The sequence below is a fragment of the Etheostoma cragini genome, chromosome 22, assembly GCF_013103735.1.
Source record: "Etheostoma cragini isolate CJK2018 chromosome 22, CSU_Ecrag_1.0, whole genome shotgun sequence".
Classification (NCBI taxonomy): domain Eukaryota; kingdom Metazoa; phylum Chordata; class Actinopteri; order Perciformes; family Percidae; genus Etheostoma; species Etheostoma cragini.
The window spans coordinates 10173298-10191578 of record NC_048428.1 but is presented as its reverse complement, the minus strand read 5'-3'; the positions used below and the strand labels follow the sequence as shown (position 1 = coordinate 10191578).

Below are 18281 nucleotides of genomic sequence, written 5' to 3'. Positions count from 1 at the left end.
CAAAACACAGATCCACATCCTTGATCATTGGTACAGAATCTTCTAAACAATTTTTCAGCATGGAGCAAATCAAAACACTAAGTGCATAAAAAAAGTTACAAATTAACTTGACTTATAGCCATCTGATACTGACATGTAAACACATGAGACTGATTGCACTGTTTTGGGCAATCATGAAAATATGACTGTTCTGATGAATAAACCTGTTTATGTCCTGTGTCGCTGGTGTGTGTGTGTGTTTGTGTGTGTGTGCGTGCCTGCGTCTGTGTGTGTGATATGACAGTGTTTGTGGTTGTTTAATAAGAAAGTCCACATTATTATGTTTTGTTTTTTTTTTGTTCACGCGTGTGTGTGTGTGTGTGTGTGTGGATGTTCAACATGATAATTTGTAAGTTTATGTTGTGAGGGGGCTAAACAGATAAGCAATCCACAGCTCAATCCTTCATCCTCCTCTGATTATAAATCAGCTGGAGCTCTCAGAAGCAATCAGCAAGAGCAATCTGCAGCCGCCACAGACACCTTATCAATCAGAGGGGACCATCACACTGTCACACACATACGCGCACATAAACTTAAGAAATACACACTCCCATATCCGTACGGCCCAGCATACACACACCCGCAGACACAAAGACAGGTATGCCGCAATTGTAATTCTACATCCCCGCCTTGCAGCCTCTTCCCACCTTTTCAAACTTCCTTCTCTCTTCTCTTTTTTTTGTTGCCTTATGAAACGGGATTACAAGAGTTTCATCCAGCTAGCTGCCTGGCGGCAACAGAACTGTGCCAGGCCAGACACATCACTCCTAATTACAGTCTGATATTAATAACAGAGAAAAATATTAATCTTGGAGGTAAACACTAAGCCGCTTAAAGGAAAATTGCAAATAAATCAGATTATCTTATAGGAATATTCTCCAAATGGGCCGAGGGGGTAATGAGAAACCTGGGCCCAGCCTCTCTCTCTCTGTCATTTCCCACTCCCCATTCTCCTGCAGGATTGAAAAAGGTGTGACTGTGTGTTTGTGAGCACATCTGTGTATTTATAAAACTGCAATGCGACCCCCTTCCCCCCTCCCTCCACCACCACCAGCATCACCTTCCCTCTCTCTTTCTCTGCTGCTGTATTCATTCTTCACCTCCAATTTTATTTTTTCATCAGTCGGAGGGGGGGGGGGGCACCGCCGAGCAGATTCAATTAGGTTCTGTGATTGGGCCGCTGCCATTCAGCGGGGTCATGGAAAGGTTAAAGAATTCAGTGGCACAAACATGATTATGGCTCTGTAGCATTTGATCTAAAGTAAGGTTTGTCACGGCAAAGCGAAGCCCCTCTGCTTTTTGAACTGGTACCACCGGTTTGGCCAGAGTGTGATGTGAGAGCTGTAACGTGTTGATTTAGTTGATTCTTCCTTTGAATGGTAATTACATGCTGAAGGTGCTGGATATACAGCAGGTAAGGAGAGATATGCACATAACCATGTGCACACACATATGTGGCATGCTGCCACACCAGCAAGCACAGAAACACACAGATCTATATTCATAGAAACATTCATACACACACACACACACACACACACACACACACACACACACACACACACACACACACACACACACACACACACACACACACACACACACACACACACACACACACACACACACACACACACAAGCAGAGTAATAAAGCCCACCCTTGCAGTGAAATTAAAGCTAGTCAATGACACTGTGTGCCGAGTACACACTAAATCATTTTAATACCCAGATGAAATAGCCAACATAATACCAGCTCTGCACATGTAACCAATATCACCTGGAGACTATGAAAAACACAACAAAAAAACCAAAACCACTAATCAAATATCATATTGGATGTGTCAGGTTCATGTCAGAACAAGAGATTGATACTAAATATAGGAAATATGGTACAATAACAGTGGGAGATCTTTTTATATTCAAAATGGCCAAGCAGAGAGCACATTATGAGATATTGGATTGATAAACAGGCTGGGATGCTGTTGTTCGGTGAGTATAATAGAACAATAACGTTGCTCCTGGGTTAGCAAAAATTGCATTATGATTTTAATGTGTTTTACAGACACAAGCCCTTCACTGAGAGGAAATTATGTCAATAAATAATCAGCCTAGCATTTTAAAACAAAGAGAATCATAGTCAATGAAAGAAACACGGCAATGCATGAAGAAACATATCATCACTGCACATTGTGAGCTCACAAATTAAGATTTGGTCTGACCTCTTTTTTTAAAAACACTTTATGGACACATTTATGTTTTACATATTATCACTGCTTGTGTTTGTAGGTTAATCTTTGAAACTGAAATACTAAAAGCTGAATAGTACAATGGTACAAAAGTTTAAAGCACATAACTCTTTAATGGTCTCAAACACACACACACACACACCCACAAAAATTAGCTTTTCATTGTGACAGTGCACGTCAATCATCTCATTTTGGGAGTTCTTGTCAATCACCTACTTCTCTCAAATCACCAGAAGCCACAGCCATAAGGGAGCTTTCCCATCGGCCACCTCAGGTGTGGAACAGCAGCCAGCCACAACCAGTCAATACAGCTGTTTGGTACTTCAGTCCCTTGCTGCATCCTAATTGCTGGTGCAACACTCAAATATGTCCTACACTTCCCAATTCCTGTGAAGCCCCCACCTTCCCCCATCCACTAAGCAATCCCCATTCCATACTCAAGATGGGTATTTACATGCCCCACACCGCGGATAGCAAACAAGCTCATTTAAAAGTTCACATGCTAATGTGTGACATTTAATCCAAACTTTACACGGGGAAAAGGACACGCAACAATAGATTTTGATTCCTTTCTTGTCCGTGAATCTCATCATCTTTCGCCTTCCATATTTATGAGTTGAAAAGGCGGGACACAAGTGGGGAGTGAGGGGAAGGGACAGGGATTTGGAAATTTGGAAATTGGACTGGTTAGTGATATTTGCACGCCACAGTCCGCTTCTTTGTTGATATTGTTGATTGACAAAATACTCAATGTTCTTATTTTGAAAACACGTGGAAGAAAACCTCAAAAACAGTAGCCCACTTCACACGTATGTGGTGTTATTATTCATTACTATGGTGTTGTCAATGTATTATCAACTTCAAATGTCTGCAGGCTCATTTTCAGCTGGCGAGTGTTCGTTTCACCAGCTGAAATGACAACTGTCTGCAGTATCAGCTGTAGCTAATTAACGCAGATAATCCAATGTGCTTGCCGAATCACAAAGTGAAACTCGCAGTTTTATGCTAAGTGTGCTCTGAAAGGCAGTGTCTGCACGCTTGGCCATCATTGTGATATTTCAGAAAAGTTGAACGAATGGAAAGTGGAAAAACCCAAAACTCAGCCAAAGGGGTTGTGGTTGGGAGGGGTAGGTGGTGTGTGTGTGTGTGTGTGTGTGTGTGTGTGTGTGTGTGTGTGTGTGTTTTGTCTCCAGCTGACACAGAGACACATAGCCACTGCATATGATATTCCCATGCAGATTTATATAGATTTTGTTTGTACGCGTTGAGTATCAGGTCTAATAGGTTTTCTTAAATCTTCATTCCTGGTTCACTTACAAGATCTCTTAAAAAAAAAAAAGGAGATGTTACTACACTGACCCCCATGGTGAAACTGGATCTTCTGGGGTCAGCCGATGAATTTTCATTGCGTTTATAATTTTTTTCGGGTGGTAAAATCAAGTCACAACACTGAAATACTTGAATGCAGTGAATGTTTTAGGCCAAGTCCACACCGACCAAAACAATCTTATTTTCTTATTATCTTCCCTGGCGTTGTGTAAAGAATATTAGCGTCCAAACGGATCCATTTGTAAATGACTCAACACGCTACTTCATATTCCAGGCGTATAGGTGGCCATAGGTGGAATAAGAGGCAGAGCATGTGCATTTTGTTTGTGCGCTGTGTACATATATTTATATTTATATGTTTTGCCCAGTAACCTTAATGGGCTCAATATCTTCTCCAGAAAAAAAAAAGTGCATTTTCAGCCAGTGCGTTTACTTGATTCGTATACAAGATGCAAAACGTGTGTTTCCCCCAAAAAGCATTCCCGTGTGGACGGCCTTTAAACTTGTGTTTGACGTACCTCAGAGAGCAGCGTCTCCTCCTTCTGGTGGGACTCTGACAGCTCCCTGTTCTGTCGCTCTACCTGCTTCCTGCTGACCGCCAACTACAGAGAGACAGAGAAATGGTTCCATAATGAATGAATGATGAAAACGATGATGATAACAAAAAACGATACTGAATTTGACAGAACTGCGTTGTGAAAAGAAGGTAAATTAATCAGAAACGGGTCAACAGAAAGAAAGAAAGACAGACACAGCTACACCTACAGTCTGTTTTTTTAGTGAGTGCCAAAAAGAAAAAAAGAGGTTTGTGATGTACAAATAGTCAGTTTCTTTCTCTTTCTCTTTCATTCACACACACACTCACCCACACAGATCGACCAGGACAGGCCAGGGATGAGCACACCCCATCTGATCTGTGGCCCGCTCATTCATTAGACCCATGCTCTCCCCTATTGATTTCAGCTTAAATAATGAGAAAGCTTATCCAAAAATCTTTAGCATTTGGGCTCCAACTTAAGGGAATCGATGAGGCCATTTCCCATTTTCAACAGCACATACGGAGGGGTTTTATGTACGGTGAACGGGACAAATCCAGATGCTGATAAATCAATAGGCCTTTTTGTCGATGGACAGGCATGCTTGCACATACACATACATGCATACATGGACACACATGGCTGATAAATGGTATTTTTGAGGCAATTAAAGTAAGCTGTAAACATATGAAGGCCAATCAATTGGCCAGTGAGGTCTATTATCAAGGCTTTAACACTGATTTAGAAGGGGCTTAAAGGAGACAGCAGCTTTAAGTGTGCCACAGTCACTTATGCAGATCAGCAGCAACTAGAGCTCTGCACAGATCAGTGCTGCACTTTGCTAAGCTGCTAACACAACAAGATGTGCATGTCACCACTACAGAGCCTCAAAACTGCTGCATACGGGGAAAGGTGTGGGAAATGAAAATTTGCTTCAAAAGCCCATTTTTGTTTATTGGCTTATGTCATGTTCAGAAGTTCTATCATTAAACCACGCTTGATATAGAAGGGAAAAAAACATATAGCAAATATTGTAGCAAAACATTTATAAATGACATTTTGACATGATCAAATCTTTTCAAACAAAGAGCGTGGTCAGACACGGCACAATTAGGCTACGGGCATTGTTGAAGAATTGTATAATTTATTATCTCCATAATTCTATATGTTTCTTTTTTTTCTAATTGCACTTTGCATCTAGTTGAAATAAGGAGGGGGGAGGGGAGGCACTGTATGGTGGACAGTTCTATTTTAAAAAGGGTAGAAAAGCTTGTTAGGATGGAAAATGAATACATCAGTGCTGTCCACCCTGCAGGCTTCCCCCCCCCACTGCTTTCACTTTGCTAAAGGTGAGACACGTGTGTTAGCAAAGCAAACCTACAGACAACATTTCCCTGAGGTAATTGGTTCCACATTAATATTCATTTGATTCTGTATTCGGCGGCTATGACAAGCCTCTCTGCTTTGATGCTCTGGGCCTAGGTCCCCTCATCGACCACACAATGTTAACCCTGTAACTATGACTTTAGTTAAACATGCACATATCGAGCCACTTTTGTGCTGCTTTCTAAAATACTACAGTGATATATAAAGCTAAACTACAATCCTCCTGCCCTCCTAGAGTGTTACTTTTGTCTCTGGTTCCTCTCACTTTGACTTTTGTACAACGCGCCCGGTCTTTTCATACCACTGTTTCGGTCTGGTTGATCTGGTGTGTGTGCATGTGTGTTGCTGAGGCATGACATTTCAATTGTGTGTCCAATCAAATTGGCAGGGAGGCAGTAAGAAAGGTTGGGGAGCGATGAGGGGTGCGGGGGTGTTATGAGGGTTGTCGACCAAGCGTTACCATGGTGAACCACTTCTGTCTACCAAGGTCACAACTGCTGACCTGCATAGTTATAGTACTTTTGAATATCACACTGTACGGATGATACAGAGTTCTCTCTTTGCTTCTTTCTTCTTATATCTAATTTTTGTTTCGCTCTTTACACACCTCTCCTTTGCTCTCTGCTTTTCTCTTTTCTTTTCCACAATTATCTTTGTCTCTATTTCTGTATGTCTTTCTCTATGTATCACATTTCTGTCATTTGGCATTTCTCTCTTCCTTCATATTTAAGATTGACTAATTGTGCCATTATGAGGCCTGTGGTGTTGCTGAATACATTATGTATGGCCTGTGCTGGCAATGAGTCTGAACACAGCCTGTTTAGAGTCATTATAATACTGTTTGCAAACACACAACCATTGTGCTAGTCTGGAGTTAGGGGAGCTGGTATAATAAAATATTGAGGGCGAGCAAGGCAGCTGCAGATGCTAGCTGTCATGTGTGTCCGAATGAATGTTATGACAGGCATGTTTAAACATTCATGCGGGGAGGAGAGTTTAGGGGGGCTTTTCATTAACACCAATATGTCCTCGTCTGCCTGGTGCAGACACTGCTGGTGTTAGCATGACTACAACAGGGAGGAGAGGAATTACCATCTTGAGGGGGAACTGTCACAGACACACACACACACACACACACACACACACACACGCACACACACACACACACTCACACATCCAAAGGTAGAAACCAGCGATCCTGTGCATGAGCACACACAAACGTACACATTTTACTCTGGCTGAGTACTACCTTACATCTAACATAAAAAGTACTGAGTGAAATTGACACTCGACTTTCAAACTCTAACAGACAGCAAGACAAGCTCTCTTGTTTACCAGAACAACTATCTAGAAGTGCAACACCGTGTTCTGAGCTGATCAAATAGCTCACAGTAGAACTGAGCAATACGTTCAAATAGGGAAAACCAGGAGTGCAGTGGGTTCTCACATCAACCACAACAATGATATAATAAAGAAAGAAGAATAAGGATGTGGAAGGTTTCTAGGCCAGACTTACATCACCCACGATTACGCTGTCAAGAGATTTGACCTGGTAGCAACAGAGCAATCTCTTGGCAGTTTTTGAAAACTAGAGAGAAGACAAGCTATTTGTGGTATTTGTTGGGAGCAGAGCAATGGCCAATTTGATTGCAATACTTTGAAAAAGCTAGATGAAGAGACACCTTGACAGGTAGAGGGCTGAAATAACAATGCTGTGGTAAAACAAGTAGAGAGCTGAAATAACAATGCTGTGGTAAATGCGGTGAACACTATGTCCAACGTGTTTTTTAATCTCTTTGTAACATTTCTGAGGCATCTGTAGCTTGTGATAAAAAGCAAATGGCCTGTACATTACAGTAGGGTAGTGGCAGAGCTCAACATCATTATTCTGCTACTGTGGCATGTTATTATGGAAGAGGTATACACATTTTTAGGTCACAAAAACTCCACTAAATGGAGTGCAAAATCAATACCTATGCTGATGGTCCCAGTAAGTCAAATCAAGTAGAAGGAGGAAAAAAAAGGAGGAGCATCAAGTATTATCAACATAAGTGGCTTTGACTTGCAGAATGTGTTTGCATAACATGGGCTTTAGATAATGTCATAAATGGCTTTAAATGCTGCAAGGTGCATTAAACAAAAATGCACAGTCATCGGTTTTCCCACACCTTGATGCAAACATTTTGAATTAATCTAGTTTTCACTGGTCAAGCAATTCCATTTTGATATTTAAATTTGGTGTGTATGTGTGTATGCGCGCCAGTGCACGCTGCACTAAGACTGATCTAATCAGTCCTAAATCAGTTAATAAGCCAAGGACATAGAGGTGATGACTCAGCTGATGTAAGCATGAGCTAATATTAGCATCTCACCCCCATTCAAGACCTGTACTGCACAGAGTAGCATCTCGAGTTTGGTCTTCCCATTATAAAAGTGCAGGCTTTGGACGTTAAGCCCCACAGTTTAGCTCAGCACGGTGAATTCCATTAGCACATTAGCGAAGGTGTCATGACCTACAGCTAATGTTGGATGCAGCATTAAATACCTTATTTAATTGTTTTAAACACCTTGAATCAATTTTGAGGGTAGCCCTTAAACACAACACCCTCCGAACACTTGTATACTTGTAGACGTGTATACAGACAGCATGTAGTTGACAGGTGGTGCTATGCCTTGAGGTGAGAAAACAACTCAGTTGCCATTCTAAAAAGGTCTTATATTATGGTCATAATGTGCATACCTGTTATTTTGGATTTGTGCTAGATCATGTTTACTTGCTTTAATGTCTAAAACACACATTATTTTTCTCATGCTTTCTGTCTGAATATACATTCCCAAAACCCGCCATTCTCTTAAAGCCCCTCCCAAAGAAGCCCAGACTGCTCTGATTGGTCAGCATTTTAACGTTTTTCACATTTGCTCTCTAGGATTCTCTGCACCATCATTGCAGCCAGTGAAGGACGGTAACAGCACTGTAGCTGCACTTTAAACCAATATATAGTATAGATGTGGTATCAGAACCGTAAAGAAGTCCTGACGGCTTGTCTAAAGGCACAGTTTCTGAACACGGGCTGTGTGCATTTGTCTTTGTATTGAGCATTTTAATACTTTCACTGTATAAAAGCACTTCGAGCTGCTTTATAATCAAAATAATATAATCCCTTTTTACAATATGGCACCTTTACGGAATTTTGTCTTCAACACAATATGTAACTCTAAATATCATCTCAAATCATTCTGACAAGTTTAAATTGAAGCTTCCTCACTGTCAGCCACACACACCCAACCGGAGGAGCGGATGAATACTACTCTGTCAAATTCTCATCTTCTAAACTGCATGCCAAAATGTTGCAAACACTAGTGCATGGGCACATGCGACAGAGGCAAACAGATGCATGAATACACAACACATACAAGTGCACACACAAAAACTTAAACTGGCTACTAATTAAAAGCCAGAGCATGGAGTTGACTCGGGTTAGGCGGTTTGCGACACCACAGATCTGGGAGACTTCCTGTAAGACATAAATCTGTTCTCTCTGTCTCTTTCTCTCGCTCTCTCTCTCTCTCTCTCTCTCTCTCTCTCAACAAAGACAGTCTTGTCTATGTGTCTCCCTCCCTTCGCTTTTCTCACCATTCATTAGAAGCACAAGAAGCTGTGGTCAGGTTAAAAAAAAACTCTCATTCTCTGTGTTTTGGTCACTCATTCTTTTCCTCTGTCTTCTTCTTTCTGGCCTACTCTTACTTTTACCCATTTTCTCCACCTATTTCTCTTTCTGTCCCTCTCCAAGTCTCTCTCCCTCTCTCCTCTCCAAACACTGTCTCTTCCACATGGCCCGGATAATGAGTAGCAAAGCTAAACGAGAGGAAACACGGCTCACTATAAGGATGGCAACGCTGACTGAAGGTTTTAAAGAAATGGAGAGAACTTGAGGCCACGTTGTATTTCCAAAGACATAAACTAATGGAACAGGCAGACATTCTCTGAGCAAATACATACTCTTTTAAACTACCATAATAGTTGTAAAAATATACATGTCCATGTGGACCTAACTGAGAAACAGACTGGCAGAACCGGTTGACAGAAATACGTATAAATGCATACAACCTCACAAATGCATGTAGAAAACCACAAACACTGTCTACATGAATTCAATACCACTCATTTCCTTGGAAGTGAAAGCCTATTACCTCGCATTCAAACGCCTAACAATAAAGACATGAAAAAACATAAATGCTTGTCGATGTCATTGAAAACTAATTAGGCAAATGTGTTTTCTTAAGTGTCTCTGATATGCTCTCAGGCATAGAAATCCCCACCCACATATAAACACACAGAGGAGCCTCACTCTATGAGGTTAATTGGGTTATCTAGGCTGATTAGCATAACTAATTAGGATGCTTGTTAAAGGAAATACGTTATTTATTCAATTAGCGTAGTGTGTGTGTACATATGAAGCCGTGCATGTGCATATATCCCCCTTCATCACTGGCACAAGTTCAAATAAAAATGAAGCAAAGCTAAGTGGGCATGAAGTGAGACCTGTGTGTGTGTGTATGTGTGTGTGTGTGTGTGTGTGCGCGTCAAACAGATGCTCACCATCAGGTGCCAGACAGCCCACCCTTTCACCCCCCTAATCATCATCATTAGGCTACTGTTTAGCATAATTAGCATTGTTAACCAGATGAGCTAAGTCGAGTCAGGCTGTGCTAGTAACAGCAACTGACATATGTCACCCTCCCGGCACCTTTCCATGCTGCTGGAGAGACTACTTGTCCCCCATCAGGTGGCCCATTTGCACGCTTTCCTGATTACTGATAGATAATGTAGCAGCTTATGTTCTCAGTGCATTGTGACGTGTGCAAAAATGTCCAAAGGGGTGGTTTCTTTTCTTTCTTTTTTTGAGGGCAAACAGCTTGTGAAGTGACACAGCTCTTGCAGTTATATCAGTTAATGGAACAATACTGAGCTCATTTCACCAATTTATTCACTCGCGTTTGCAAATGCAGATGCCGCCTTTTGTTTGTGATGCTTAACATGCGCTTCAAGCCGACAGTAAACACAAAAAAAGCAAATCAACAACACTCCTCTAGACTTCGGCTCACAAGTGAAAACTCACAAACACACTCCAACACTCACAAATAACCAGAGAGGGAAAAGGAAAGAGAGAAAGAGAGAGGGAGCACTACATTTACTGAAATTAAACATTTTCTCATCAGCCTGAGGGTGCAGCAGGCCCACTAATGTATTATTCATCCCCACTTCACAAAGGAACATTAATCAATTATGAAGATATGAGGATCTTAAAGTATAGAGGAGAGACGAAGAGCGGCTCGTTCGTATTAATATGCGGCCGCAATCGTGCGCCCCCACCCCCCACCCCCTCGCTCCTCAAATCAATATTTTGCAGATTAATTTGGAGCGGTTGTGGCAAGATGGCAGGATGGAAGGAAGGAGGGGATGTGGGGGTGGAGGAGAGGAGAGAGTGTCTGAGGTCTGAATTAAGGTGAAGTGTTTTGTTGATATTTCTCTCAGAGGTCTGTGGAAGTGCGTGTACATGCATGTGTAAAAGTACGCCGTCTGATGTCCTGCTGTAAGTAATCACGTGATTTACGAAAACTTCATCTTAAAAAGGACAACTAAAAGTTGACACACTAAGTCTGAAACTAAACTAAACATTAAAACAATTATTCAAAGTTCAAAAGAGGAGAGATAGTGGCAGGTTAGCTCAGTTGGTAGAGCGGGCGCGCGTATGCAGAGGTTTCTTCCTCGATAGAGAAGGTCGAGGGTTTGACTCCGACCTGTGACTGTTTTCCTGCATGTCTTCCCCCTCTCTCTCCCCCTTTCATAGCTCAGCATTCCTATTAAATGAAAGGCACAAATTTCACCCCCAAAAAACTAATAAAAAACAAAGAGGAGAGACTATTTCAAACATTGAACGATTCTAGTCACCTTTTAAATTTTGATGAAGGTGTGCAATTTTGTGTGTGATATTTCCTTTGATGAGACAATGAGCGGTCTACTTACATTCACATTTATATACTCACCTCCCAATTAAAAACAGCTGTCTTCTCAGCCCACTTTTTAACAGCTTGAGCATGGGCCTTTCTCTCCTCCTCAATCACCCTCTTCCACTCTTCCTCCCTCTTCTTCACCTCCACCTCCACTTTCTCCATCCACTCTTCCTCTCTCTCTTGTTGCTCCTGCCTTCTCCTCTCCTCTGCTTTATGATGCTCCTTTTCATATTTCAGTCTCTGTTTGTCTTCTCTTTGCTTCCATTCCTCCTCTGTTCTTTTCAGCTCCTCCTGAAGCTCCCTCGCTCTCATATTCACCTTGGAGAGCTAAAGTCAGACAGAAAAAATCAGACGTCATATCTCTGCACTCTGTAAAACAAATGAGGTACCACTAACTTGCTCTCAAAACTAATCAAAAACATCAAGAGACTCATCGTAAGGCAGAGTCCTTTAAGAGAGATAAGGAGAAAGTTTTAAAAAATGATGCTTTCGTGCATTGAGGTTTATATAATTGGCCATTTTTCATGTGCAGTATCTACTTTGCATATGGAAGTACATGGGTGCAAATTAGAATCCCAACAGTGGTGGAAAGTAACTAAGTCTGTGTACTCAAGCATCATACTTAAGTACAATTTTGAGGTACTGGGACTTTACTTGAGTAATTTCATTTTATGCTGCTTTATACTTCTATTCCACAACACTTATTTTGCAGGTTTACTCATTAGTTACTTTCAGGTCAAAATTTTACATAACATACACATTTATATAATAAATATAATAGAATAAAGTATCAGTAATAGCGGAAATTTTACTGCAGAATGATTACTCTTACTTCAATTTTTCTAATAATGCTAATGTACTTTTACTTAAATAGGATTTTCAAAGTAGTACATGCATACAACACTTATTTTTAGTATTATAAAGGACAATTCTGGCGCAAAATAAACCTTGGTGTCAATACCACATGGATAACAAGTCGACCGTTCTCCGGGCAAAAGGTTTTCATGCTAATTGAATGTGACCATTTTTAGTGCAAACCCCTAATTAGCTTATTACGCTAGACGTAAAAAAGTAAAAAGAAATTGCTATTGCTATACCACTAACAAGGCTCAAAATAGCACCACACTTCCACATAGCGTAATGAGGGTCCCTACATGGTAACCAAAGCATTGAGAACGTTTTAAGTGTACAGATAGTTAATGAAGACAGTACCGTTTGGTATAGAGGAAGGCGCCATCTCGGGAAAACAGTCATGACCAATCAAACAACAAATGCCTTGCTTGAGCTATGTTACTGGTTACACTGGTTTGACTGGTCATGACTGTTTTCCCAAGATTCTGCACTAAAAGTGGTCACATTCAATTAGCATGAAAACAAATCCCAGAGAACAGTTGACTCGGTACCCATGTGTTTTTAACCCCTAGGTTCATTTTACGCCGGGATTGTCCTTTAAAAAGGTCCCATGGCATGAAAATGTCCTTTTATGAGTTTTTTTTAATATTAATATGCATTCCCCAATGCCAATGGTGGGTAGAAATGGCGATTGGTGTAAACTGAGCCCTGGGAATCCTGCTCTGCCTTTGAGAAAATGAAAGCTCAGATGGGCCAATCTGGATGGGCTCCTTATGAGGTCATAAAGGGGCAAGGTTACCTCCCCTTTCTCTGCTTTGCCCGCCCAGAGAATTTGGCCCACCCATGAGAAAGAGAGAGAGACATCATGGTCATCACGGCTTTCAAACGTAAAGGCCACAAGGCCACACCCCCAGCTTCCACCTTGCCGCCCCCCCCCCCCCCCCCCCCTCCTCAAAAGCCACAGAAATTGCATGTCCTAAGGAAAGCTTATTGTGGGGCTGGTTGTGATGGCTGTAATTCTGTACCAAGGCAGAATTTTGGGAAAGAGACTTCAGATACAGTATTAAGGGACCACTAAGGTCTACATAAAAACATCTAAAAAGCACCATGTCATGCGACCTTTACTGCTGTATTGGTACTTTTAGTTGAGTAAAAAAACTAAGAAAGTACTTCTTCCACCACTCCATCTCATGCACACTGTGCCCACCTGAGCGCGTGCGTCGGCCACGTCTTCTTGCAGCAGCTCATTGTTAACTTGCAGTTTGGTGATGCAGATGTCTTTCTCAGCAATCTCCTTCATGCTGTCTTTCTGGATCCGCTGCAGACAAGAGAGCTCGCTCTGAAGGTACACCAGCCTCTCACTACTTTCCAGCGCCTGTGTTGCAGTCTGGGTATGAAGTAGTTTATACACTGAACATTATTTCAAAGGAGGGAAGATATTTTTTGTGAGTTTGACTAATTAAGTCCATACAGAAATGTTGTTGATTACTTCTTCAAAAATGCCACGCAATAATCCTAACAACATCAGTAGCATTTCCAATACATTTTCATACATTAGTACACACATACATTTAATTACAACGTTTTTTGTTATTGATGAGGTCAGGCTGTAGAGAGGAGACACAGGGTCACACAAAGGGTATTGGTATGGGTTATGTAAATGAAACAATGCAACAATGTTAGCATTTCCCACATCTTTACAGATAAAAACCTTCTACACTGCAAAATTCCAAGGAGTTACATGTGCATATGCCTTGTTTTCACTGTAAAAGATATACTGTATAATCTTTTAATTGGGCTCTCATAGGTGTCACATTACAGGAATGTATTCAGTTATACAGAAACAGGCTTATTGCTAAAAAAAAATGATGGAATTCTGTGGCAATCATTTTTATTAAGGCTGTGTGTACGTCAGTCTGTGCCAAAAGATCTACCAGTGCATCTGCATTGCAGACGTACCAGTTAAACAGAAACACAAGCCAAATGAAAAGATATATCAACATTTGTTGAAAATATGATTAACAGAACAAGCTCCAGTTATTATGCTTGTTTCTCTCGGGCTCTGTAATCACACCAACCACTAATTAGCAGCAGTGCAAATGAGTCAACTCAGAAGCAGCATAAACAAACAGTAACCAGCCAACACACACATAAACAACCAACAAGCCCGGGTTTACCGCAAGCACAAATATATGAGTCTGTGTGTGTGTGTGTGTCTGTGTCTGTATGTGTGTATTTCTGAAAGCCTGTGTGTATTTACGTGTGTCTTAACCATAAGCCGCAGAAGACAGTTAAACAGCAGTGGGTATAATTTAGTGACACCCTGTAAGGAGGTGTGGGAAGGCCGTAAAAAAACTCTCCCTTTTAATCCCGGCCGGCGACGCCATGTTTGTTACCCAGGGCTCTGAGATATGCCGGTAATTCATCACACACGCCTCGCCTTCCTGTTAAACCTGGCTGCACATGGAGCACTCCAAGCACAGCTGCCAAACCAATATCGTAAAAAATAAATAAAGAAAAAAAGACTTCTCCACCTCTCAGACAGGCTTCTAAACAATAACAAGCACGCTGCAAAAAAATAAAAAAAATAACCTTAACAAGTTCTTTAATTGTGTAGTCAGTCTCCTAACTGTGATGGAATAGAATAAGCTAAAATTGTAAGATTTAGTTTCTTTGTTAACATTGCAGGCTTACCTTTTTTTTTAGGAACACCTTGAAATAAGGGAAGTCAGTCCAAATGTCAGTAGGTATACAATGTACTATATTCAATTAAATTTTTTGAAACAGTGAAAAGATTCTCAAAAAGCTAAATCATCTTCCCCACTAAGCAGAAGTGTAAAGGCTGGACAATATCTTGATGACATTTTTATGGCGTGACCCTGTAGTTCATCCTTTGTCATAAGCTAAAATCAGGACAAGACGTGTTGATTACCTTTTGCTTCTCTCTGAGCTCCCTCTCCAGATCAGAGATGACCATGTCTTTGGTTTGCAACTGCATTTGCAGGTCTTCTAACTCAGATGTGATCCGGACCCAGGACCCATTACTATAGCAGAAAGACAAAGACAAAAGGAGGGCGAGGATGATGCATGACAAAGAATTACAGGACAAACCGGTAAGCAAAATCAGTTTGTACTGCAACGTTGCTGACATATTCACTGGTACAATTTCCAGTATACGGTTTGAATTTGTTAAAAATAGGATCTGAAATGCAGACTGGAAAGCCTCATTATCATAATGTGATCTGAATACAGGGATTGCTTATGGGCAAATAACAATAAAGTTCCAAACCCAGCATATGGAGATGCATGTCATTGTTTTCAGGGCCCGTCTGGACTCTGGTTTGCTGTTGTAAAAATGACACGAGACACCAAACTAACACTGAGTAAACCATGATGGTAAATTAAGAGCTTTAATTATTCAATATAATACTCTGTTGCATAAAATGATAAATACATAAATACGCAATTTGCTATGTGAACAGCATGCAGTGTGTAGGCTATCCGGCGTACTATGTGATTCATGGAAAAATCTAACTCAAAAGCAGCTATGAGATGCTGAGCCTGGTGAAATTTGTGCTAGGTGACAGCAACTGGAGCTTGTGTATGTGTATATGTGTGTGTGTGTGTGTGTGTGTGTGTGTGTGTGTGTGTGTGTGTGTGTGTGTGTGTGTGTGTGTGTGTGTGTGTGTGTGTGTTTCCCAGCGGTGAAAGTATGTTAACTCTGCCCAGACACCTCTCTGAGTCACCAGTGACAGCTGTCACACACCCAAGATGGAAGGAGAGGGGGGGGGGAAGAAAAAAAATGCAGATCACACAGCACTGTGCAGTACTTTTCACAAACACACAGGCACATAGAAACAGACACACACACACACACACACACACACACACACACACACACACACACACACACACACAATTTCATATTTACCAGCCTCATGAGATGAGTTATTCTGATGAAACTTTGCGCAGATTAAAAATGTTAAACTCACATTTGATCAAGCGTGTCTACACGTTCGCAGCAGGCAGGGTAGGAAAGGCAAGATTTGACAAAAGTGACATGCAAGTGGATAGAGAGCGCTGAGAGTTAAATCTAACACTTCAGTTAAAAAAAAAAAAAAAACTTTTTAGTCAAATGTAGTAAAAGCCACAGAGGAGAGTGTGAACAAACTGACGTTAGATTATAGTCAGGTTCTGTGTCTAGAAGGAACGGGAAAGAGGTTACTGCGCTATCAATTCACTTGATTATTTTTTATTCCACTCTAACTACAGTGTTCCTTTGTTATGAATTATCATTTCGCTGAGCATTTTACTAAGGAAATCGGTTTAAAAAAAGAATGTACAAAAACTGTGTGTACTTCTAAGCATACACTGAAACCTTTTTGTGTAAATAAACAATTGTTCCTTAAAGATATGCACAAATATCTCGTCCCAGCTTTTACAAAGGAAAAATCTTGCACAGTTGCATTGTAACATTATTTTTTTTCCTATTATTTAGGGCCTTTTAGACAAGAGTGAAAAAGCTTGGTCTGTTTTTTAGCATTTTCAACATTTATTCCCCTGCCAGTTTGCTAGAAAAATACTTAAATCACCCCACATTTAGGAGAGATTCTTTAGAGACGAATGGTCGGAAATGGGAACAAGTTGAAAATCGAATGTCGAGTGTTTTGAATGGAAAGTAACTGCAGCCAATTTCATCTCTATTTTCACCTGCACACTAGGGTGGTGGCTTTAGAGTGCTGTGTGTGAGTGTGTACATGCATCTGTGTACTACAAAAAACTCTTTCTAGCTGAGACTACAAACATTATTTTTTCATGGCCAAGTGTTCTTTTGAAAAACACACAAATGTACACACACCGAACTTAAACGTAGTCAACAACATTTATTTTTTTTTAAAGAAGAAAACAAGATGGTTTGTATACTTAATTTTTATGGTTACTGTTTCCTGTTGTACTCCTAGTTTCAACCCTTGTCGCCAAGTGTTACTTCCTGTGTTGTGTCTGTTCTGTTTCCTGTTTTATTTTGATAGTCTGTTTCTCCGTATAGTCCTCTCTGGTTTCTCTACCTGCCTATTGTTGTCCCGCCTTTGTGATTGTCGTCCCCGTCCTGATGTGTTTCACCTGTTCCTTGTTTGCTCGTTACCTCTGTGTTCCCGTTGTCGTTTGTCAGATCCTGTTGTGTGTTCCTGTCGGTGTGTTTAAAGTTTGAATCTTTTTGAATCTTCCCTGCAATCTGTCTTCCCAGTGTGTGGCGTTCCTGTTTTTCTTTTTTTTCACCTTGGACTTTATGGATTTTGTACTTTGTTATTGCATTTCTGAATCTCTTTTGGCATTTCCCTGTTTTTGCTAAATAAACTTTACATCAACTCTCCCCTGCCTGCCGGCCTGCCTGTCTCTGCTTTAGGGCGCTCAATTCCCTGTACGGTCACACTAGTACAAAGTTCTATTTTCCACATAATTAATGGATGAAACTGGTTTTGATGCAACAGGTCAAGGCTGTATTTGATCATTTTATTCTTCTTTTTGGGAAAATTGATACGAAAACATGCAACACATTCTTACCTGCAACAAATCAAAATGCAAATGTATTAATGACATTCAGTGTGTGCATGCGTGCATATTAGGTCTTGATTATGCATGTAACAAATGAGACTATATGATTTACTGCATTGTTAAAGAGAATAAAGTAGTTGTGCTAAACAAATGACACAATGTCAAACCAACAGATGAACAGGGAATTCCTATTTAGAGCCCTAAGTGTTGTTATGATTACTGTGTGGACAGAGAGCAGGGAAAGTAAATGTGACTGAAGAGTGTGTGTGTGTGTGTGTGTGTGTGTGTGTGTGTGTGTGTGTGTGTGTGTGTGTGTGTGTGTGTG

The 18281-nt window shown here is 40.8% G+C and overlaps 1 protein-coding gene and 1 long non-coding RNA gene across 2 annotated transcripts in view; one reads left to right on the top strand and one right to left on the bottom strand.

Moving 5' to 3' along the window:
- The window catches only part of LOC117938046 (trichohyalin-like), a 100071-nt gene that overhangs the window by 61333 nt on the left and 20457 nt on the right, over positions 1-18281 (bottom strand). The window contains exons 4-7 of the mRNA XM_034862375.1: positions 15336-15447; positions 13611-13790; positions 11585-11878; positions 4133-4216 (exon numbers count right to left, since the gene is read on the bottom strand). Of these exons, the coding sequence (XP_034718266.1) occupies positions 4133-4216; positions 11585-11878; positions 13611-13790; positions 15336-15447 (670 nt within the window). The remainder of the gene's footprint in view (positions 1-4132; positions 4217-11584; positions 11879-13610; positions 13791-15335; positions 15448-18281) is intronic.
- On the top strand, positions 177-12752 carry LOC117938047. Its single transcript, XR_004655313.1, has 3 exons — positions 177-187; positions 3309-3313; positions 12659-12752. It is a non-coding gene; the product is annotated as an uncharacterized LOC117938047 (long non-coding RNA).